Raw genomic sequence first — 24,759 nt, 5'->3', positions numbered from 1 at the left:
ATACCGTACAGATCAAACATAATGGGATATTGTGCATGAACTATGCTTGCATCTTTAAAGCATCATGTAGGCAAAGTTCATGACCAATGCTCTTGGGAATTAGTGTATTCAATTTGCACCTTTGAGGTGTCCACAGAGCATCTCATTAACGGTGCATCAAGTTAACAATGCATCAGCATCTCATTATAAACATTGCATCTATTGGCAGCTAGATAGCAGAGTACATGATTATTACTAAGTCACAAAGCATGTGTGCATAAAGTGCTGTTTATTTTGTATCAGAGATGCAAGCATTGTTTGATGCAGATGCTTTGATGATGCAACAACAACAGTGCATCAATGCATAGTTAGCAACCCAATTGTGCAAGAATGATCCCTTTGTGATATTTGCACACTCAGGTGATGTTTTATGTGAGCTGTGTATATTTGTATGTTACATGTAACTCCTATGAGTTTCATATGAATGTATACAATTGAACACAACAATATATACTTGAGATTCAACTGATTATCAAGTAACTTCAGGCTCCAATACACATGTACTAATATACCTACCACAATTCAATTATCCATTTAATTTTCTGTGGAAACACAGAAGACTCCCTTGCTACAAAGTTGCTCAAAACATATAGTTTACATGAAAATTATTTTCAAACTTCCAAGATAAAATTATTTCACTCTAAATATTTCTATAAAGCATTTACTACATGTATTCCTAACTATAGACTAAATTAATTTCAATATTTCAAAAATTAACTCAAATTTTCTGATAAAATTCATACCAACGAAATCATGCAAAGTTACCACAGGTACCTTGAACCTAGCTGCTCCACCCACCAACAACAAACTGTGACAGTAGAAAGTTGCTGGTATTATAGCATATATGTACAAAATGTTCATGTACCCCAATGTAAACAAATATGGATATCTCTAGTTATTACACACCAATGACCATTTCACATGGAATTGTACCAGCACAACAGTGGAATAGAAACTAGTCTAACTGAGCCAGGATATGTACTGGTACAGCGTACATATATACAAAAGCAATGTGCATACTCAAGATAAAATTGTAACTTTGGTATGTTTGTGAATTCAAATTTCTGAGGGATTCTGAGATCCTAAATATTATTTATTATCATCATATTCTTATCCAGTTATATTTTTGGTGAAATATTGCTATAAAACTATAAAAATACACTTCCATGTATTTCATATCACAAAATGTGAAAAACTCAAATATTACTAAAAAAATGAAAACATTAAAAAGGAGAAACTGAAGTACTTCAACAACACTAGCAAGTTTGGATAATTTCTCTTCATTAGTTATCTTAGATTGTACATCTGTGTCTTGCAGTAGAATATTATCACTCTTAATTTGTGACATTTTTACAGGTTTGCAATTTAATTTGTGAATAATATCACCTGAGAATTGAAAGAACCAAAAATATATTCCCTGATGTTCTTAATGACAGGTGTATTATTTATATTGTAGTCAATACATTCTTATTCACGTCATATCAAAACTGTACTATGTGAAATATTTTCTCTCTGTGCATATAATTTGTCACAAATCATTAATGAATTATATGACTTTATAATACTGCTCTACTCCCCCAAAGTATATAAAACAGTCTCCCACTAAATAAACACACATCAACATCATCATTATAGAAAAGTGTGCCCTCAAGTCTTTCTTATCATGTATATATGCTACATTACAGTTTGAATATATAGTATGTTGCCAGACACATTTTATCATTAAAGTGACCATATGGATGAGGAGTTGGAATTCATTTTGGATTTTTAATATATAAAAACAATTTTATCGTGGCTTCCTTAGTTCCTACTTGAAAAAATATCAATGCAAAACAACACAGACCAAGTCTGTGTTTGTAACTCAGAACATGACAAAAAACTAAAATATGTGTAAAAAGTTTGTTATTGTACATATACGTACATTAACAGACATTTTATGCATTTATCAGTCTTTTGCAATGTATTGAGTAACAAACACAGACTTGGTCTATGTTGTTTCACATTGGATTTTCAAGTAGGAAGCCATGATAAAATTGTTTAATAGATTAAAAATCCAAAATGAATTCCAACTCCTCATCCATATGGTCACTTTAACTTTTTAGGGATATACATGTACATCAGATAGATTATATGAAAGGGGAACGATACCTTGTATATTCATAAAAACATAAATGTGAAACAAGATAAAATGTGTTGGTTTCATTGATTCACTTATTATTGGTACAGAGTACATGTAGACACCGGTCTAAAAACTAGGGGGAAGTGATACAAGCGATTTTGGAAGCAACTTTTGCTTTCTGCTACATTGGTATTGTATAAAGGCCCAATGTAAAAATTCAAATTCAAATTCATGTGTGAAAAACAGTTGTCTATCTGATAAGATAGCTACCTAATACCCGTAATTTAAGATTTGGTATTCAAACATAATAATGATTATACTGAATGATGGTTTATTTCACCATCCTATGGTTACCCAAGGGGTCAAATTGAAAAAGGTGTACATATCTAAAAAGTAAACACTGGGTTTGTTTTCATATTGCTGTATAGTTATTGTGATGACATTTATTTGGGGTTTAGGAGAAACTTTAACAACATGTCGTTAACTTGCAGTAACAAAATTGCAAATGACCAACATCAACATCATCATTATAGAAAAGAAATATAGTTTAAAAAAAAAAAAAAAAAAAAAAAAAAAAAAAAAAAAAAAAAAAAAAGTTTTATAGAAAAGAAATTATAGTTTCGAAATCATTGCCATTGCAGATTTATGTACATGTATTTTGATTGCAAACAGCATCTTTGCTAAAATAATAGAAATGTAGTATGGTATATACATATGTAAAAATGCAAACTTGTAAACTTTCATTATGTAACATTCAACTAATCTACAGTGACATCATCACAGAAGGTGGACAGTTATATGTACATAACTGACAGGTACTTTCACACCTGAATTTACATATATTGAAGGTAATATTTTCACACCTCTAGTTACTCAACACCTCCAGCAAATTCGGATCATTCTGTTAGATCCAGTTAGACACTGAAGAAGGACAAGTGATTTGTTTGAAACATGTCTGTTTCTCAATCAAAAGTGAAAGAAGAGAACTTGTGTATGAATTCGGTGTGCATGTAAACTCTTGACTTCTGTATGCACATATAATGTGCTTGTATGCTATATACACAATTAATGTACATGTATGAACAAGTACAAGAAAACCTGTTACATGGTAATGTATGACATTTGTAAATAATGCATGTGATATTATGTATTATTGAATATAATATCATAATCTAAACCTCAAATTCATCAATGATGTATGAGATATAAATTATTCTAACTGATCAATGGAATGGAAGCCAGGTTAGTCTTACATGTACCATAGACCCTAATACATTATTTTAGTACCTTTACCAGAGCTCCCCAGGTGCTCTACCAGGGTTCCCTAGCAAATGTATTAATACTATTATAGGTATGAAAATCTATGTACATGTAAGCTTACAGCTTTTCCAGAATTGTTTATGACTGTGTGTGTGTGTGTGTGTGTGTGTGTGTGTGTGTGTGTGTGTGTGTGTGTGTGTGTGTGTACATGAAAAATGCTTGCTTGATATCAATGATCACATACATTTGTATACAAGTTAGTTAGTGGAGATAGTAAATCATAAAGAATGCGTATATTCATGCAGTTAAGAAACAAGTGACATCCCTGTAACTCACAACTTACATTCATGTATGACCACTGAAAATTTATGACAATAAATACTTATCACTAGACAGCTAATTTGACAGCTGGCTGAGTCATCCTTTAATGTACTTGTGGTCTGACAGCAAAAACAATATATCACTGTGTAAATATACTTTTCATAGCCAAACAAAAACAGTATCTCGAATCAGGTGAGTGGAAATGGCGTAATCATATGAAATTCGATATTTCGATGCAAACGCAATGAACTGCCGACAATGATGTAAAAATTTAATAATGTGCCACTCCACGACAGACTCACTGGCTCTGTAGCTTACCGCGTACCGTTTCTATGTTGATTCAAATCCAAAATACAATAGTACACAAACTATCAAATGAATAGACATGTGTAACTTCCTGGTGACTTGCCAAAGGGCCAGGGACAAACTTTACCAGTATAGACATTTTCAAGACCGTGAAGTTCACGGGAAGTTCAACACTTTCCAACAAAAACTTTCGAAAATGTGTACGTCGTGTGAACACATGCCACGTAATGCTTACAATGAAAGGCCGTTATTGTGACACTGAGAGGCACAATCCGGAAGACAAATCACGACCATCATTCGGTCAGTCTATTCATGCGATGACATGGCTTTCGACCCCTGTACTCATCGAGTCACAGCTCTGAACGAAAACACAGGAAACTGGCGAGCCAACTGCTGCAACTCTGCACAACTCGGCATGTGCATTACACGTTAGCTCCTATATTATGATTTTAACTTCTCGTATTCTAAGATTATTGATTTAGAATCAGACATGTTTATAGGAATAGCGTTACTAGCAAGTTTAACGATAGTTGTTTGTCACTCACTTTCGTAATCGACCAGGTCGTTTAACTGGAAGAGTAAACTCTTGGACATCAGAGTCACTTCCTGGGGAATCGTCCGGTAGGAGTTGGGCTCCTTCTCGAAATTCGCTGGGATCACCTCCGTTTTGCTTCATCATTTTTGATAACTATGATGGCACACCGTCGTACAGTACCCTATATGACAAATATAGATGACTTTCTGTGAAAATCACAGTGATTCACAGTCACTCGACACGTACTCCCGGTGAACACTAGTATCGACCGATGAGATGAGAAGGACGTCAGCAGTTACGAGTTCACTCACTCATAGAACATACCATTGTATTGAGGATGGTCATACCGTTGTTGCGGGTAGTTAATTTAAGAATAACTGGAGGAAAACGGAAAATTATCGATTATGAATTATATTTACATTTTTACTACGTATGTAGTTATTTGATTGCCAAAGAGCACCTGTGAATTTTCAATATTATGTTCCAAACTGTTCAATGCATTCCATGCACCCCTATAAACAATATGGACGATACCTGTACGTTTTAGGTGTTGTGTGTGGCGGGTGACAGCTGTGAGTATATTGTATGCTAAATTGGTGATAAATTACATTTTCCACACTTGTTGCACATTTCTAGCATACATTTAAACGACTAAACTGGAAACAAAATTAGGATAACGTAGGTTTCGACATCAGTGATACTTTGTTCGACTTTACACAGCAATAATCGAGTTGAACTTGTGACGTATACATGTAGTTTCCCAGCTGAATGAGGCAGATTGGCAGATTGTGCATTTGTCATGGGATTGCGGGACTTATTACATGTAATCATGATGGAATTTCCAATTTGACCTCGTGAAGAGGTCAACAAGGATAAAAAGATATGCAATCGAGGAAACTAACAACGAATAAACAAGAAAACAAACAAGAGAAATATCAAACACATATATGCGTACATACCCAACTATCCTTGCCCAGACAACACAGAAGATGGTGTCTTGGATGCAAAAAACAAATTCTACATATAATTGATTTTTTAATAAATGCGTTTGTTATTGTACGTACAATAACAAACTTAATTTTTATTACACATCTTTAGTTTTCTTTGCAATGTATTGAGTTACAAACATGGACTTGGTCCATGTTGTTTCACATTGATAATAAAATGTTTTACAAATTAAAAATCAAACATAAATACCAAGTCCTCATCCATATGACCACTTTACCGCTGTGGTCTATCTAGCTGTTTGTCTCCTGGCTATTCGTCAACATTGAACCAAACATACTTCTGAGCTGGTAAAACAAATTATGCAATATGTTTCGTAATTGTAAAACTTCGTATTTAAGTCTACACCCCCTTGCGGCCCCGAAAGCTATATATGTTTTTTACTCAAAACGCTTAACTCCGAAGCATAACACATATGTGTAAATCTGCTGATATTGGTATTTAGCAGTTAACGTTTGTTTATGTCTGTGATTTTGATAAACTCTATCTCGAAAACACTACCCTCCTTACAATAACCTCAGCCTGTCAAACAAGAGGTGCAGTCGTCATTTATGACCTTTTTTTTGGGGGGGGGGGGTCCGAAAGATTGTAAGGACGATCCGATACAAATTTAAAACCGTGACTGCAAAGTGGTGTTTAGTCAAAATCTCATGAATGAAGAGGGCGCGAAACAATATTTAATTCGCAAACACATTGATTCATGAACTATAAAACAAACCGTATACTAGTATATGATTGAACTTGAACACGCCATGCTGGTCTAAAATTCACAAACTTTCTTGCGGGTTCACATTAATAAAATAGTACTTCATTTAATTATTTATTAGGTTTCATTATGAGGCAGATGACAGCCATGAAGATGCATATGCGTGTCTGCCGATCGTAATTGTTTTGTTTTTTAACTTTACAAGATAAAACGGTTTCATCTTATGCAATATTTGTTATGTCCTATATGCATTATGAGCCCCAGTGCAGATACCGGTGACGGTATTTTTCTTAATATTCCTAAATACCTAATGATTTCATTATTAAATAAACCATAACCACATTCCATCTCTGCCTTCGAGAGTTTAATGAAGTTGTAAGACTTTCCTGTGAGATACAAGTATCCGAGGGTTGGTGATCAGATGGATGTTCCATTCCTGTATATGTTAAACACTGATTCAACCTTTTGACAGCTGAAGGGTAGTAATCTCGATCAGGTTTTGACCAAATTCGTAACGAAACAGAAAGAAACGAAAAGAAATCAGTACTAAGTTTTGAGGGCGCACTTCGTAACGAGTCCGCTTGATAGCGTTGGGCCGGCCCGGGCAAATGTACGTGTTCCTTCATGTATGATGCATTTTTGCTTTTTGATAACCAGGTTCAGTTTTTTAATATGTCATGATCAGTGTGCAATATAATTTCAAAACTGTTTTAAATGTTACTGCGACTTGCCTGTGCAAGTGGCGCTGGTGACACTCTTCAAACACGTCACCCCTAGCTTGCAAGATGCATGTGGAACTCTCTCTCTCTCTCTCTCTCTCTCTCTCTCTCTCTCTCTCTCTCTCTCTCTCTCTCTCTCTCTCTCTCTCTCTCTCTCTCTCTCTCTCTCTCTCTCTCTCTCTCTCTCTCTCTCTCTCTCTCTCTCTCGCTCGCTCTCTCTCTCTCTCTCTCTCTCTCTCTGTCTCTTGCTCGCTCGCACTCTCTCTCTCACTCTCTCTCTCTCTCTCTATCTCTCTCTCACACACACACACACACACACACACACACACACATACATACATATCAATAACAACAACAACACCTTAACCACTACTGTCACTGTTAGTAGTTATTATTCACTGTGTGATGTGGAGTTGCTAATTGTACGTAAAAGTTATTTCTGTCTCTTTGATACTCAATTTTAATTTTCCTAACCTGTGAGCACTCAGTCTGCCAATGTAGTACTATGAGAAATCATGACCTGTCTACATACCAAAATATCATCAATGCACTAAAACAGATCTCTAAAATACATTAATTTGATTTGAATTTATAAGGAAATAATTTATACATGTACATGTTAAAACACAGGGTATATATAAATAACTTTAATTTTATTTTTTATACAATCAGCAGAATCATAAACTGACCACAAATAAAAGAGATTTGGTGGATTCGGTGGTCTATTAAAACATAAACAAATATTAGCTTACGTGCGAATGAGCTGTCACCATGAATATAACTGATAATACTGGCTATTTACATGGTAAATGTTTTTTTTTTTTTTTTACCTCTGATGATGTTATTTTTCACTCAAGAAAATAACCAAGAAGGTAATTAGTATAAGAGATCACGTGTCCATCATATTTGTCAGTCAGGCTGTCGTGTCGGGTATCTCCATGGATGTAAATACTTCTTAGCACAGCGCCACCTAGCGGGTAGTAAATGTTATATCCTCGTACGCAATTTAATTTTTATTCTTACAAAAACAAGTGTATAATTAACTTTAAATGTAATATTCGTTAATTTATCGTATAAAAAACGAGCTATTAATATCTTATGTATAGGATTTCATAAGAATTTAGATATTGTTTGCGCAATCTTTCAGTTACTGAAAATTATTTCAAGGAAGAGCTGGTTACCAAAGATTGCATTGGTGTTTCACAATCCAAACCCTGCTGTAGCTGTATTATTATTAGAAGACAACCGGATCCCCGGAGCTTATTCTGACATTAGTACATCATGACAGAAGCTGCATACGTCTACAGGTAACGATAGTTTTATGACGACATGGCTGTGGGGGGAGTAGTTCCAGACACTGACTTTCCAGGCGGTGAAAACTTCCAGGACCAGCATGATGAGGTTCGTTGTTCAAGTTGTATTTATTTTACTCTCAGTTTCAGTTCTGGGTTTGTTTACCGGGTCAACACACTCCAGATCCAGAGCCAGTACCAATGTTTCTGTCTCCATACAGTACCCCCATCACTTGTCAAAACTGGCTGCTTGCACCTCAACAAACTACTCATGTTTAACAATAATGACAGTTCGGTGATGATGCGATTATAATTGTCTACATCTTACGGGTGGATAGCAAGCAAGGTGTGCCCCAATCTGATTAAAATCTGATGTTAGATAGGCTGGTTTTCCTGTATTTACCTTTATTTCATCGTTTTGGCGTCTTTTACGTGAGGAAAAAAAACTCACGTAAAAGACGCAATAACGATGGAATAAAGGTAAATACAGGAAAACCAACCTATCTAACATCAGATTGAGTGTGCCCTTAGTACCCTTAGTCCTGCTTGCATACGGAGTATAGTAAGTCGTCCCTTCCTTCTGAGGGTTATATCAGTAATCTAGGCCCGTTCACCGTCTACAAGCAGGACAAGGTGTGTCCCTAGCCCCTCTGCCTTTCTGGTCACACGTCACATGATTTAATACATGTAATACATCCATGATGTAATGCAAGGTGTTGTTGACATTACTTGTGAGGTTACACGTCACTTGGAAACCGGAACCACTTACTATTTCGACCCAACTCTAGCTGATTTGTTTCATACAATACTTTCAAATCAACATAGGTAAAGGGAAGTAAAATGACAAAAATGCAAACAATATTTTTTAATGCAAAAAGAAACAAATGAATGAATGACAATTATTCGCTACACATTATACATGTATACTAGTATGTCAACATCATTTTCCTTGGATCTGTGTTATCTTAATGCATTTGTTATCTTGAACCTACCTGTTGACATACTGTGAAAGGGGAACACCACTCTAGGAAATATACAATTTTTATAAACTATGGGTTCTGGAGAGTCATTTCATGATGTTACATCATCCATCCATACTTACTTGCAATTTCAGAGAAACGTCAAGTTGATTTTGCGGCCCTATAGGATACCTAAATGCTATGGGCTATTGCATCATGGAAGGCAGCAGAATTTATATATTCATGGTTGCACATAATATTCATGACTCCTGAGTGTTAAGTTATTCCCTTCAGTGTAAAACATATCTCATGAATATTCATTTTGCAACCATGAATATATTAATTATGCTGCCCCAGTATAAGGCACAAGATCAACTTGCTGTTTCTCTGAAATGGCAAGTAATTGTAGATGATGTAAAATCATATAATGACCCTCCAGAACCCATATTTTATGACGATGCCACTATTCCCTGGAGCGGTGTTCCCCTTTAAAGTATATGTTTGATGTTATAACATGTTTTTATTGCCTTTTGAATTGAGAAACACAACACAAATTACAAGTGCAATTATAGCACTAATTACAAGTAACTAAATCTCCTGTAGACATTTTTCTTTTCTCCCATAAATCTTTGATAAATCTCTTTGCCTGCTTAGAAACTTTTCCCCAATGTCTTTGTTTAATTCCCACAAACATTACTTAAAAGTGGCTAAAAATCAGCAGTGCATATTTATTATCTGTTATTGCATGCATTGAACTCTGGTTATGGAGTCATGATGGGTGAGTGATTAGCATGGCCGGCTTGGAATCTGCAGGTTGTAGGTTCGAGCCCCATCACTGCCATTTGTTTCTGAATGGCTAAAGTCCTTGGGCAAGATTTGAACCATGACTTTGCATCAGTCCACCCAGCTATATAATTGGGGACCTGGTAGGACAGGTTGCAATGTGAATGCTTTAATCCAATGCACTTATAAAGGCTGCAATGGATTGTATACTCCCCAGGGAGTTGAGGAAGTATAAAGGGCCATTGTGCCGATATAGATCCGTGCCAGGGGTAATAATTGAGCACAGAGTGGGAAAGTGCTATATTAAAACTAACATTTTTATTATTATTTTTAAAAAAAAATTTAGTTTTATGATCTAGTGTACTCTTAGTAATAAAAAATTAAAGTGTTACATTCAGCATTGATTGCCATATCAACTGTACATGTAGTAGGCCGAGTGAACCTCCACCCCTCCCCTCCAACATACTCTGTAGTAAATAAGGTGTGTTACTCATAAACATATTTAAATGTCTTCTTTTTCATTCAGCTGACTGTCTTACAATCTATTTTTGAGGATAAAATAATTGTTTTGAGTGAAGCTAATGCTGAACGACCTGGAAGTGTTCATGCTTTTCAAGTAAGTTAAATTTTACAAATTTCATTGAACATTAATTAACTCATCATATAAATATAGTTTCCATGTCATTTTCAACATTCAAGTACAAGTACTGCCAAATGATGCAAAATTGTAGCAACTGGTAATTTTGGTAAAAGTCTCCAAAATAGAAAAAATCACAGATATTACAAATAGACATTCTTTAACAAGGTGCTAACAGACATTACAGATATACTGGTTAAACTTAAGAGCCAACTTAAAGCCAGAAATTGTGCTTCAGATAAATAGTCTGTCGAATAGGAAATAAACTCTTAGGAGTTTATGAATATTCAGTGTGCATGTAATGAATATTCATGTTTGCCAAGACCCATGATGCAATGGTGTATCAATGGCAGAACTATAGAGGTGAAAAGGAGTTTTAATTTGATGCTTCTTGTCAACTGAGCAAAAATTATATGATGTGAAATCATGAAATGACTCTCCAAAACTCAATGTGTATGAAAATACCTTTATTTCCAGGAGTGGCATTCCCTTAATTTACATAATGCTGTTTTTTTACTATGACAGATTAGAATTCCTGTGAATTTACCATGTGACAAAGTGGCAATAGAAGCGTGGTTGCCGATAGAGGCAGACATGGCACAAACAGAGACTCTGTGTGTTAACACTAGTAGTGGTCGACCTAATCTGTGCAGGTCAGATTCAGGTAAGTACATGTTGCTATCAAAAATACACAATTATAAATGAATAGTGTGGATAACCATATCAATTTATAATGAATACTACCACACCAGGGTGACTATAGAGTTTCTATTTAGCAGCACAATGTTTACTTCTTACACAATGTTTTTTGTTACAAATTACGTAAAATCAAAATACAGACAATATAAAATGATTCATTTTATTTTACTGTGAATCAACATTACTGTCAGATCAAACAACTAGGAAGATTCAAACACAAGGCTGTTTATTTATGTTCACAGTGAAGTCAAATGTAACATTTCATGTGTGTGCATGCTATCAATGCCTGTATTATTTTGTTTGTGTAATTAATAGCAAAAAAATTATGTGTGAGATGTAAAAACCATCATGGTTTCTAATTGAAACTCTATAGTCACTCTGGTTTGGTAGCAAAAACATCATGCTGCCTCATTAAAACTCTATAGTCACTCTGGTTTGGTAGTAAAAACCATCATGGTGTCTCATTGAAACTCTATAGTCACTCTGGTTTGGTAGCAAAAACATAATGCTGCCTCATTGAAACTCTATAGTCACTCTGGTTTGGTAGTAAAAACCATCATGTCACCTAAGTGAAACTCTATAGTCACTCTGGTTTGGTAGCAAAAACATCATGCTGCCTCATTGAAACTCTATAGTCACTCTGGTTTGGTAGTAAAAACCATCATGGTGTCTAATTGAAACTCTATAGTCACTCTGGTTTGGTAGCAAAAACATAATGCTGCCTCATTGAAACTCTATAGTCACTCTGGTTTGGTAGTAAAAACCATCATGTCAACTAAGTGAAACTCTATAGTCACTCTGGTTTGGTAGTAAAAAACACCATGTTGCCTCATTGAAACTCTATATTCACTCTGGTTTGGTAGTATTTTGAGACAAATCATATTGAAAGTCTGAATAGGGAAATGCAATTTCAACACGCTCATTGACACGGCATGAGTGGAGGATGTAAATTTAAGTACATTCACATGCAGCACTCCTGGTGAAAGTTCAAATCGTAATTTGTTTTTCTAAAATAGTGTACATGGAATTAAAGGACAGATATTATATACAGCAATATTTATACAATATGTGAAAAATACATGAAAATTATTTCAGTAAATCAAAAAAAAAGAATAGAAAATAACTTTGCTTTCCTTAATGCATGACACTTATTTGTCAACAGTTGATTGAAAACACACACACACACACACACACACACACACACATACACACACACACACATACACACACACACACACACACACACACACACACACACACACACACACACTCGGAGATCATGTGATATATTTATATTGAAGTTAATTCATCCAATACTGGTATATTGCTGTATCATTTGTGTATAGACTAACAAGTAATAAAATCATACACCTTTATTTTACTTGAAGGTAAAAGATGGCACTCTACTTTCACCCTGGCTCAATTGACTCCTTTAGAAATGAATATTAGTTTCCCAATAAGTTACCCTGGAAGTGCGCCCCCTATATTTACACTCGGCTGTCATTGGTTAGAGGGAAATCAGTTGAGTGCCCTCTGTCGACACCTAGATGCCATGTGGGGTGAAATGCCACAACTACCCATTGTGTTTACCTGGGTTGACTGGCTACAAAATGAAACCCTTAGGTGAGTAGAAACTATCTGAAAATAGTTCTTAACTGTTTTGTACATGAAGACTTTCTGCATATTGCTGTATGTACCTTCAATAATCCACTGTATAAAAGTTTGGCAAGAGAGCAATGTTAAAGAATCATTATATTTATGTATGTCTTTTCTTTAGCTTCCTAGGTCTAGAGAAGACTGTTGTCATGACACCACACATAGAACAAGATACTGAACTTCTTGGAACCATTGATCCTAGGGCTTTACCAATGTCTTGTGATTTACATCAAGCAATTGTCCAAGTTTTGAGGTTAGTCTTACATATATATTACTAACATTCTAAAATTTTCATCAGTGAACAATAACAGAGTTAGTAACATAAAGTAATAAATTATGTATAAAATAAACCAGATGAAGGTAACCAAAATGTACTTTTTATTTCGGATAATTGTTTGGGTTTTTTTTCACTGTGAAGAGCAGATTGTTTTGATATGGTTGGCTGGCTGGCTGTGTGTGTGTGTGTGGGGGGGGGGGGAGGGGGACATTGAGTTGCTTGATTAAATGCATACAGAACTGAACTCAATAAGCCAGTTAACCCAAAACAAAATTTGGTCTTGTCATAGATCAAGGGGTATGGGGGGGGGGGGGGGGGGGTCAAAATAAAATCTATGGTCTGGCTCAACTAAAGTCTTATGAGCATTGCTAACATTTTATCATCTGGTTTGCCAAGTAGAATTGTTACATTTGAATCTTTCTGAGGATATGGATCACCAAAGGGTAGTTTATGCCAAGGAAATTGTTGGACCACATGATCTAGCAATGTGAGTAAAGTTTCTTAGTGAGCTAGATGATAATATGTAGTAATTAATTTTATGTTAATAAGATCTTGTCAGACTGATAATGTAATGTTTCAGGTTGATTGACTTTTTGAAACATAAATGATTACCACTAGCACAGCTTAGGATACAAGGGGCCGAAGGGGTTGTAGTGATTGCAGGACTGTGATATATGATAAAATCCATCCCGTGTAATCCATGACAATTCAATTGACATCATTACATGTATGTTGTGATTATTTCAGGTACAATTTAATGTATGAAATGGAACAGTTTCAGAAGGAAAACCATGACTGTGGTGTGTGTTTTGATAATAGACCAGGAAGAGAGTTCTATCGACTCAACAACTGCCTTCATCATTTCTGTCATGATTGTCTGGCATCTTACTGCCAAACCCATGTGACTGATGGAACTATACAACTACTGTTGTAAGTTTATACAGCTGCTTCATTCTTTCCATTACTGAGTGTTATCAAAGTTATTGCGCCTTGTCGAATGAAATATGTGACTTTTTTTTTGCTCTTTCCAAAAGTGTTGATACATACTGGTCATGACTTTATGAGAGATTCAAATGGAAAGAGTACAGAGTTACATGTACATGCTCAAGTGCTCAGGCTGGAAACTGTACAGCATCATTATTACCGTAACATTGTTATAATTGTAAGGCATCAAATAGTAGTGTGATCAATGTTGGATAAATGAGATAATTTCAATTTTCTACACAGATGTCCAGACATTGACTGCAAGAACCCATTACCACCAGCATTGGTTAAAGACGTTCTTAATGATGAACACTACCAGAGATATGAAAGACTTATGTTACAGGTACTGTATTGTCAAATTGTGTAATGTTTATATGTAGCTGTTGTATGCAGTAAGTACATACGTCAGGTATAATGTTCCATTATCTTTAGAAAGGATTACATGTCCTTGATATAATAATACCAGTTTTAAATCACTTTCAAATGATGAGACAATATGTTGTGATATGTACTGAAAATTTCTGTCTCTAGAGAGTTTTAAGTGCATCGTGATTTTGCAGGAATTGTCAGTGCTGCCATTTGGTATGCAATAAGTTCAATGTCAGGTTTCCATGATCTGTAGAAGAGATGACTTGATGTAATACCTCAAGCATGACATAACTATATAATTGTGATATCAAAGTCCAAATAATTTCAGTCTGTGTTATCGATATATTATGACTGTATAGGATATGTAGTTGTTGAAACAGTACTACCTCGGTAAAGGTGCCATGCCAAGTTTTAAATTTATTTTGCTGTTTGAATGCATTGTTTATCAGTTACTGTTCGCTTTAAAGAAAATAATTCTCTATATGATGGGATGACATTGAACCAGTCTTTAATCTGACTTACCTTTGCTAACCATTAAGGTTATAACCTTATACCCAGGTCAAACACTGCCGATTTCTGTCCTCATTTAGTGATGTCTTTATCTCACATGCAGAAAACCCTAGATGGCATGGAAGACATAGACTACTGTCCTCGTTGTAATATGGTGGTTATAAAAGAACTGGACTCTTCCAAACTAGCACACTGTACATCATGTTTCTACTCCTACTGCACTGAATGCAAAGAAGCTTGGCATCAGGTAAATATCAAGCCTTGAAATGTATCATGTACTTACACTCAAGGTGTGCTTGTGTAGAAAGGGAAAAGCTACCTTGTGAATTCACAAATGTTGATAAACGTAATGAAATGTGTTGGTTTCAGTCACTTTTACATATTGGTATGGAGCTGACATTGATCTGAACTTAGGCAGAAGTGATTGATGGGCATTGGTAGGGAAGTTCCATTTAAACATATTATCGACGACTTCTATTGTTATACAATAACAATAGAAACAGTTGAGAACATGATTACCTGAAGTTGCCTGGCAATGTCTACATGTATATATCACTTCCGCATAACTTCTGATTGATGTCACTGCTGTACTGATATGTGAAATGGGAATGAAACCAACACATTTTATCACATTTATTTTTGTTTTGATCAAACATAGTTAATTCACATGGTATCATCTCTCTTTAATCAGCTAAAACAGAAGATGCTGATACTGAGGAAAATTTATTTCTAAGGCCAGTAAGGGGAATTTATCTGAGTTCTTTATTCGATAACAAATTTTCCGCAATACTGGGCCATTTTGATTTTCAAAATGTTTATGTCCAGTGTGATTTTCAAGATTTTCATGTTACATTACCTGCTAAAATGTTTATTGTGATTTTGATGATTGTTGGTCTTTGGCAGATGATTGTAAATTTCTTAAATGGTGCCAGAAATTAAAATCTTATCATCCTTCGAAGAAAGTAATCTAGAGTCATTTTAGATCTGATCATCATGGAACAATCGTCCTTTTGATCTCTGTCACTCCAAGTCTCTTACATCCTTCCGTTGTACGCGTTCTCTCAAGACCTATCTCTTTAAGTATTAGTCTCAGCCATCTTCAATCACCTAGTATCCAGTGTCTGTGAATCCATATTTGAACATTAGTCTCAGCCATCTTCAATCACCTAGTATCCAGTGTCTGTGAATCCATATTTGAACATTAGTCTCAGCCATCTTCAATCACCTAGTATCCAGTGTCTGTGAATCCATATTTGAACATTAGTCTCAGCCATCTTCAATCACCTAGTATCCAGTGTCTGTGAATCCATATTTGAACATTAGTCTCAGCCATCTTCAATCACCTAGTATCCAGTGTCTGTGAATCCATATTTGAACATTAGTCTCAGCCATCTTCAATTGCCTCGTATCCAGTGTCTGTGAATCCATATTTGAACATTAGTCTCAGCCATCTTCAATTGCCTCGTATCCAGTGTCTGTGAATCCATATTTGAACATTAGTCTCAGCCATCTTCAATTGCCTCGTATCCAGTGTCTGTGAATCCATATTTGAACATTAGTCTCAGCCATCTTCAATTGCCTCGTATCCAGTGTCTGTGGATCCATATTTGAACATTAGTCTCAGCCATCTTCAATTGCCTCGTATCCAGTGTCTGTGAATCCATATTTCCTCTTACCATACAGTAATTTTCTTCATATTTATTCCTGCCCCTAAAGCTCTGCTTACAGAGATTGGGCACGGTATAAGTCTTTATTATTTTTTTTTTTTTAAATAATTCTATGCATACATATCAGATCTACCATATCTAGTCATATTTTCCTCTATTTGTTTAATTTATCATTGATAAATAGAGATGTTGCCTTGTTTTCTATCATAGGGTACTAAGTGTGCAACATTGGATGACAAGCTAGAGGAACTGGAAAAGGAGAAGGAGCAAAGTGAAGAGGCCAAGAGAATAGCTGAAAGATTAAGACAATTTATTGAAAGTGAGAAGCTAACCAAAAAGACAATAAAAGAAACTTCAGTGCCTTGTCCAGGATGTCATGTCAGAATTGAGAAATCAATGGGGTATGTACATGTACAACTACAAAGTTGTCACGAACATTTACTCTGAACTTCTTTATCAGGGACTTTCTGTTTTACTATGTCCCCACAATTAAGGTAGATATGCCTTGGGGAAAGATTTCCCTGAAATCAAAGTTAGGGCAATCTCTCCAAACTTTGTCATGGAAGCTTGTTCCTAGTCGTTTTGTAAGAATAAAACAAAATCTGGGGTTTCACTGTCTAGTTTTCAGGGGAACTGACACTATTGTATCGTCCCTTAAAGTTATGACTGTACTGAGTGGCCATATTGGATTCTAAAAAGGCCTAAAGTTATATACATGTATTTGATATCATTTAGGCCCAAAAATATTTGTGTGACCTTTTATTGTCTTTTGTTCTTGATTTTAAGTAACTAAGAATGGTTTGGAATTTCTTGAAAAAAGTAAAAAAATTGGCTTAGGCCACAGCCCATTCTTTGTAATGTTAAATGTATCAGTATCTTGAGACACACAGACCTGTCATGAAGGAACCTGTATCGTTCATCGCGCAATGTTGGATGTGAAGTATTATTACCCACAGTACCCTATGGGAGAGAGATCCAGTTATTTTTCCCTAGACTCTCCTCTGGGTGGTCTTGTAGTAGAGCCCCCGGCAGTGAGAGTCTGGGTAACCAGGACTACAGTCAATGGGCATGTCCAAGATGGCAACTTGTGTCCATGCTGATTTCATCCTTAATCAAATGTGACATGTTCATTCCCACACTTAAAATGCAATTTCCCAAACACTTGGTACAGTGCATATTTTGTAATATCATAACTAGGCAAAGCCCATGCTCACGCAGGGTAGATTCATTTGTGACTGGCTGCCTCACAATGATATTGTAGATAGCGCCCTCCGCGTGGAGAATGCAAATATACGTAGTCATTGCACCGCAATGCATCCTTGGGTAAAACAAAAAACAAAAAACATCGCTTAGTATATAGGATGCACATGCGTACTAGTCATTGAGCAGCTACATGAGCTACATTTGTATTAAGTCAGTTCGAAAGTAAGTTACTTTACAAAATTGGTTTTCACTTTTAGATGTAAATAAATGAAAAGAAAAACAGCTTGGTTTATCAATGGCTTTCCTAGTGGGTGTTTTGAAGATGATTTGAATTTAATAGAACTGTAAAATTCTAGTAAGTAAGAGAACATATACCAAGAGACACCCGAATTACAAGTAAACTCAATTTTGTCCTTTTCTAACCATAGGTGCAATTATATGACATGCAGCAGGTGTAGAGTTCATTTCTGCTGGTTGTGTCAGAGACAAATCAATGGATATGATCATTTCGGTGACAGTTGTCAAACATTTGATATCAATGGAGACTACATGGCACCCAGACCCCAACCTATAAGACAGAGAGAACTTGCTCAGGTTGGTATCCAAAGGATAGTTTTCTTACAAGAAATGATAGTTTGGAGGCCACAAAATCTGCTCAAGCTACTGTCCAATCAGAGTGCTGAGTTGTTTTTTTGTTTGTTTTTTTTTTTTTTGGGGGGGGGGGGTTTTAGCCCCAAACGGGCACTGTCCAAAGAGGGCTATTACATTGGGTTCTATCTATCCATCCCTCTGTCTGTGCATGCATGCATGCGTGCGTGCGTGCACCTTCATATCTCTGGCATGCACCAACTGATTTCAAATAAACTTGGTACAAAGAGGGTGATATACTATGTGAGACATATGCCTGTCCCTTTGTTTTGCCACTGAATCAAATATGGCCAAATGGTGGCCATATTTGCTGTTCGTGTGTTTAACCTCATATCTCTGGCATGCACCAACCGATTTCAACCAAACTTGGCACAAAGGTAACATGCTATATTAAACATATACACATTACTTTTATTTGGGACTGAATCAAATATGCCATATGTATCAATAAATCTGTTACGACACTAACTAAGCTGTGATCTTCATTCTATAGGGAGCACAGGATGTTGCTGAGGTATTGACTCTACATCCAGAGAAGAAAAAATATCTCAAGCAATGTCCTACTTGTCATCAGAAGAATCTTAAACAGAATAACAACAATCATCTGAAATGTTGGTGTTGTAACTCAAACTTCTGTTTCCTTTGTGGACAGAGAATTGTAGGAAAAGTAACATCTCACTTCACAACTCAAAGTGCATGTAAACAGCACACTGAATAAGACACTTTACCTGTCAGTAACTGACTGTAACGTCTGTCTGTAACTGACTGTCTCAGATAAATACAAAAGCACAGAAAAGGATATTGATCAATGTAAAATACACTTTGTCGCCTAATTAAAACTATAGTCTTTCTGGTTTTGTAGTGTATTAGCTTTAAGGACTTAATAAAAATAATTGTTTGGTTCCGGTTACCCGACCCCACCTAGTTTTTCACTGCCGACCCTAAACTTTTTTATGCATTTGGGAAAAAAATGATAAAATTGTGAAGTCTCGCGAGAAATAGTGGATGCAGAATCTGACATCAACTTAAAAAGACAATATAAAACTTCTTCCAATCTGTAATGCTTGTACATCTTATAGGAAGAAATAAATAACACAGAGACATTGGAAAACATTGGAAAACCTGAACTAGACACTCGCATATGAAAAAAAAAATGTAATAAAATAAAATAAAAAATCTGCCTACCCCCACCTATTCTAAAATTGAGCGTAATCAGAACCACACAATTGTTTTTATTATGCCTAAGTATAGTTGGCTATAACTTACCGTTCTAAGACAAAAACTGTTACATTTGTATTATTTGTGGTGAGATAAAATGTAACAGTTTATGTGTGCGTGATATTAAACAGGGTCTCTATTTTGTTCATGTAGTTCGTGTTTAAACATAAAATGTGCGCAAGTCACTGACATAAAAGAAACACACCACCTAATTGAAACTCTAGTTCTGTAGTTCACTTTTGATATGGAAAGAAATTAATCTAAATATTTAGGAAAATTTCAGGACTATGAAGAAATACACATTTCTAGAAATGACATAACTATAGGCCAATTCTGACGATAATTTTTAGTTTAATGTCTCCATTCTCCAAATTATTCAAATGTACATAGCAAAGTTGTAACTCAAAATTATAACGAGAAAGAGTAAACAATAAAGAAACATATAACGTACATTTTCTCAGAAATTCTAAATACCCCAAATGTTCATATCAGTGGTACGTTGTTCGCAACTAGACACTGCTACCATTCAGGAAATTGATTCGCCCATAATTCCACATATCTCCCCAGTAATACCAGTTTATTGTGAACGATCGTACACCAAAAATCGTCGCTCCCTTGCCTCGCGCCATTGTTTTCCATATTAACAGCTGTGTGTGTGTGAGAGAGAGAGAGAGAGATGAAAATATTTGTCGATTTTCAAAAATTGACCTGTAATGTTATTCAAGCTTTAGCTCCTAAAACTTGCAAATTCTAGAAATATTATATATTTGATGATATCTTTAAGGAAAATTTCTTTTCACAATTCATCATATTTCACTGGAACAATTTACCAAATTACGCTTTTATTAAAACCAAAACTGTTGTGGGTGTATAGGATAAACCATAGAAAGTGAATGGTTAGACAGGACAGTACATGAACTCTGCAAGGAATGATATATAGAATGACGTACCGTGAACCCACTACCCTGTTACATGTAACGTTGATGGTGCTAGTGCTACTCTGTATGAGAGATAAACAGAGTACCACTAATGCCGTTAAGAGGCTATTGATCTCCCTGACTTGTCATGGTTAGCTTGCTACCATGGCAACCACGTCAAACTAGCGAGGAGACATGTAAATCACACCATGATGACGTAAAACATGGATTGTATACATGAATGTTTAAACATAAACTAACATTTCACAACATTATCATAGTCATTTACGTTTCCAAATTGCCTTAATGAATAGAAAAGAAAAGAATGGAATCTTTATTACATCCATTAAGAAAAACTACATTTCCCCACTGGATTTTCTGCAATAATTAGTGTTTGGTTCTAAAACAAACTTGTAAATATAAAAACTAGAGTAATAATAGCTAACAAAATATGAAAGTATGAACTTAAATTAAAATTAGATAAATTTAATGTATTTCTTTTAATTCTGTAGAATGTCTTTGATAAGTGTTGATTTTATGAATTTAAGTTGTCAGTGCCATACGTATGTGTCTTTGATCAGAGTTTAAAAAAAAAATAAGTAATAAATTTGTTTCATTGTCTATAGTTCTTTGAAATTGCCTAGCCCCCTTACTCAGGTATAGATTTGTTGTCTCAATGTTATGATGAAGTGTATTTCATCTTCTATCACATTGCAGGTGTTGGATAATTTGTTTTTTGTCTCTAATTTTGGTCTTTTATGTCGTCCAATGTGATGAGTATTGCATGCCAAATATTAGCTTACCTCCCAGGGACTCTCCAAGCCTTGGCAAAGTCTCCCGATGTCTTCACCATAGTCTTGTCTGGTTTACGGAATTCGTTTTTGATGTCATTGTCATAGTTACCGAGTAATCCGCCGACTTTGCCCATAAACTCTGTGTTTGTAAAATTGACGGACAGATCATGTGTTTTCAAAGCAAAACCCACATCCAAATTATATTTGGTGATTTCGGCGGTGATGTTATCACCCGATTTGATAATGTTAACCCATCCTTTGTCGATTGACAAAGTTTCCGATTGGTCGTCAACCTGTTGAAGGTGATAAAATGAAGATAAGGAGAAAAAGAAACAGGCAGACAGACAGGAGACAGACAAAGACCATAGAGAAAGGAAGGGACAAAGACAGACAGTTAGTCAGACAGACAAACAAACAAGTGAACACACAGACAGACAGGAATGGTGTATATTAGTCTATCAATATTTTTGTTTTACTATAAGCAGTAACAGCGGCATACACAGTAATAAGGGATATAAACTACTTAAATTTGGCACAACAAAACAAACAACAAATTATAAGTTGTTACTGTATACTGATTCCAGTATACTAGATGGAAACAGTTCTCCATGAGTTTATTACCTCCATAGATGCATCGTCTTTTAACTCAACTGTATGCTGACCATCTACGACTATCTTTACGGCACAGATAAAACTTCGTGATTTGTCTATCTCGCTACGTCCTTTGAATTCAGCCGTGACTTCAAAAGACACTGGTTCCACACCTCGACAGTCCTTCAGAATATAGTAGGAGCACCCTGGTCTGCCTTCTACGTCATACACCAAACCATCCAACGTAGTAATGTGTGGATCACCAATCACAAGGCCTCTTCTAGCTGTGGATTGAGTATAAACAAAATTATTGTAGAACTTAGGTACAAACAACAACAATTTTTAAAGGTCTGGTTAGGATATTTATGTTAAAAATAGTCGCCTGACAAGAGTAATAAAAAAATTATAAACGAAAGAACAATCGCTGAACCCATGCTGCTGCACTGATACGATATTTTCATAGGTTACCCGACCCCACCTAGCTTTTCACTGCAGACCCTAAACTCTTATTACATATTCGAGAGAAAAATAATAAAATCGGAAAAATTGTGAAGTCTCACGAGAAATAGTGAAAACTGCCATCAACTTAAAAAGACAAAATAAAACTGTTTTTCCAATCTGTAATGGCTATACATCTGATAGGAAGAAATAAACAACAGAGACCATTTGGAAAACAATGGAAAACCTGTACTAGACCGGACACTCGCACAGTAAAAATATCATAAAATAAAATAAAAAATCTACCTACCCCACCTATTCTAAAATTAAGCGTAACTGGAACCACGCTTTTTTTTTTTTTAGATCTAAGGATTGTATATACACATTCTTTTGTTGTGGACCAACTTTTTTCTACAGCTCTGCCAGACGACTTTTTAACACTGCAAATTATTATCCTAATTCAAACTGAACCTTGAAGCGAAAACTGATTTTCAAGTCATCGATCTTTCTAATGACTAAGTTTATTATAATCCAAGAGGGCTTAGTAGTATGGTCGATGACGTCATGAAGGCACCATGATGATGAATTTATCGTTTATGTGTAATTTCTATACTTACAGCGGATTATTTAGTTTAAAACTACTGAAAAATACTATACATAACCTTTGATATCACGATATGGCTATTAACTCACCGAACACATCATCACTCTCCATTTCATGTTCGTCAGCTGCATTCCTATCGGTCTGTTTAAATAAATGCACAATTTGATATATGAAATAAAAGTCACAGTAATGAAATTGTCGAAAACAGCAAAACAAGACTGTTTCGTAAATGCAGGGTTCGTTTCTTGGCCAAACATATCGATATAACACTCGCCCACAACTGTTACTGTTTTACATTTTGCTAATATCATGATCAGTAATAAATGTTTGAATTACAATATGCTAATAATAATCAAATATTACATCCAAGTCAAACCGAAAGGTTGCTTTATTTTACTCCCTCCTCGATATTCTCCTATTTTGACAGTGATATGACAGATTGTATTAAAATGAGCTAGAAGTGTTATAAATAAAAAGTAAATTGATCTTTCCATTTCATTATTTTTTTTTGGACACATTTCTGTCCTTTATGGGCTACGCCTAAATAGTTTGGTTTTAGGGATTGTTGCTATTTCACAGAACACAGTCACTAAAAGTGTATTGTTTTTCAAGTTTACCTTTAAAGGTGGTATGTCGTTCAGTACAAACTCCAATAACACGGTAAATGGAACTTCCCTTTCCCCCCCCCTCTCTCTCTCTCTCTCTCTCTCTCTCTCTCTCTCTCTCTCTCTCTCTCTCTCTCTCTCTCTCTCTCTCTCTCTCTCTCTCTCTCTCACACACACAATTAAAAAAATTGTTCTAACAATCTTACCTCAAAATCTTTACCGTCTTCACTAAGTGAGCGTGACACTGACAGTGAGGAATTCAAACAAATACAAGCAAGAAGAAATATTCCACGACGTAAATTAACAGACATTGTATTTGCTTCGCACTCCTAGATTTCCAGATTATGTCGTGTCCACTTCTTTGTAAAATATTTCAAAATAACACAGCCGTTTCCACCTTACCCATACAAGAGCTGTTTATTTTACGACAAACACATGTCGTCTATATAAATGTAATTCACGGTATATACATCGTAATTATATGACGCCGGGGTGGGCATTTTTTTTTAATTGAAAAGCTTTTTTTTTACTACTTTTAAATCTATAAATGCCGACATGTATTTCGCAATTTTACAAATTAATAAAATAAGAATCGATCTTAACTTTTGAGTCTTAAGTATGCATAATATCAAACGAGGAGATCACGTGATTTGGTTAACAATTGAGATGCACTCACAAAGTATTTGTATCATACTATTTGGAAAGTGAGGCGTAGACTGTACAAACGTTGAGAGTCCTTATAACCCGGTATACTGGTGACAGCAAGATATGGGAGGAATGCTTTTATTTATCAAGATTTTTTTTTTATTTAATTATTTTAATTGAATTAAACTTTGTTTCACCAGAAACGTAAGATAATAACAATTTTACAAAAACAACGATAACAGCTAACAATTCT

General features: G+C 35.4%; 3 protein-coding genes across 6 annotated transcripts in view; 1 reads left to right on the top strand and 2 right to left on the bottom strand.

Annotated features, from left to right (window-relative positions):
• The window catches only part of LOC144436154 (uncharacterized), a 61,548-nt gene extending 56,687 nt beyond the window's left edge, over positions 1-4,861 (bottom strand). For all 3 annotated transcript variants that reach the window (XM_078124857.1, XM_078124859.1, XM_078124860.1), the window contains exon 1: positions 4,591-4,861. In XM_078124857.1, coding sequence (XP_077980983.1) covers positions 4,591-4,724 — 134 coding nt within the window. In that variant the 5' untranslated portion in view covers positions 4,725-4,861. The remainder of the gene's footprint in view (positions 1-4,590) is intronic.
• Positions 4,862-8,197: 3,336 nt separating this feature from the next.
• On the top strand, positions 8,198-21,406 carry LOC144436228 (E3 ubiquitin-protein ligase RNF14-like). The gene is made up of 11 exons (XM_078124965.1): positions 8,198-8,411; positions 10,571-10,660; positions 11,207-11,345; positions 12,769-13,003; positions 13,158-13,289; positions 14,061-14,243; positions 14,541-14,640; positions 15,280-15,423; positions 17,054-17,244; positions 18,475-18,640; positions 19,188-21,406. The coding sequence occupies exons 1-11, from the start codon at positions 8,340-8,342 to the stop codon at positions 19,410-19,412; spliced, it is 1,677 nt and encodes a 558-aa protein (XP_077981091.1). The 5' UTR covers positions 8,198-8,339; the 3' UTR covers positions 19,413-21,406.
• LOC144436229 (zonadhesin-like) lies at positions 20,285-24,275 on the bottom strand. Of its 2 annotated transcripts, none has more exons than XM_078124966.1 (5): positions 24,068-24,275; positions 23,346-23,397; positions 22,245-22,498; positions 21,633-21,916; positions 20,285-20,559 (listed from the first exon to the last, which is right to left on the bottom strand). In XM_078124966.1, the coding sequence occupies exons 1-5, from the start codon at positions 24,170-24,172 to the stop codon at positions 20,553-20,555; spliced, it is 702 nt and encodes a 233-aa protein (XP_077981092.1). In that variant the 5' UTR covers positions 24,173-24,275; the 3' UTR covers positions 20,285-20,552. The 2 variants fall into 2 exon arrangements, with proteins under 2 accessions (XP_077981092.1, XP_077981093.1); XM_078124967.1 differs by having other exon boundaries at positions 21,633-21,762.
• Positions 24,276-24,759: the final 484 nt, after the last annotated feature.

Source organism: Glandiceps talaboti, chromosome 6 (genome assembly GCF_964340395.1).
Source record: "Glandiceps talaboti chromosome 6, keGlaTala1.1, whole genome shotgun sequence".
Lineage (NCBI taxonomy): Eukaryota > Metazoa > Hemichordata > Enteropneusta > Spengelidae > Glandiceps > Glandiceps talaboti.
This window is presented reverse-complemented; position numbering and strand designations above follow the sequence as displayed.

What these genes read in the sequence shown, in the direction of transcription:
- LOC144436229 (XM_078124966.1), bottom strand. Translation starts at nt 24,172, where the DNA reads ATGTCTGTTAATTTACGTCGTGGAATATTTCTTCTTGCTTGTATTTGT. An exon ending in AAGACGGTAAAGATTTTGAG is followed by an intron (nt 23,398 to 24,067) that starts GTAAGATTGTTA and finishes TTATTTAAACAG; the next exon opens with ACCGATAGGAATGCAGCTGA. An exon ending in GGAGAGTGATGATGTGTTCG is followed by an intron (nt 22,499 to 23,345) that starts GTGAGTTAATAG and finishes CTCAATCCACAG; the next exon opens with CTAGAAGAGGCCTTGTGATT.
- LOC144436228 (XM_078124965.1), top strand. Translation starts at nt 8,340, where the DNA reads ATGGCTGTGGGGGGAGTAGTTCCAGACACTGACTTTCCAGGCGGTGAA. An exon ending in TCTGTGCAGGTCAGATTCAG is followed by an intron (nt 11,346 to 12,768) that starts GTAAGTACATGT and finishes TTTTACTTGAAG; the next exon opens with GTAAAAGATGGCACTCTACT. An exon ending in ATGAAAGACTTATGTTACAG is followed by an intron (nt 14,641 to 15,279) that starts GTACTGTATTGT and finishes TCTCACATGCAG; the next exon opens with AAAACCCTAGATGGCATGGA.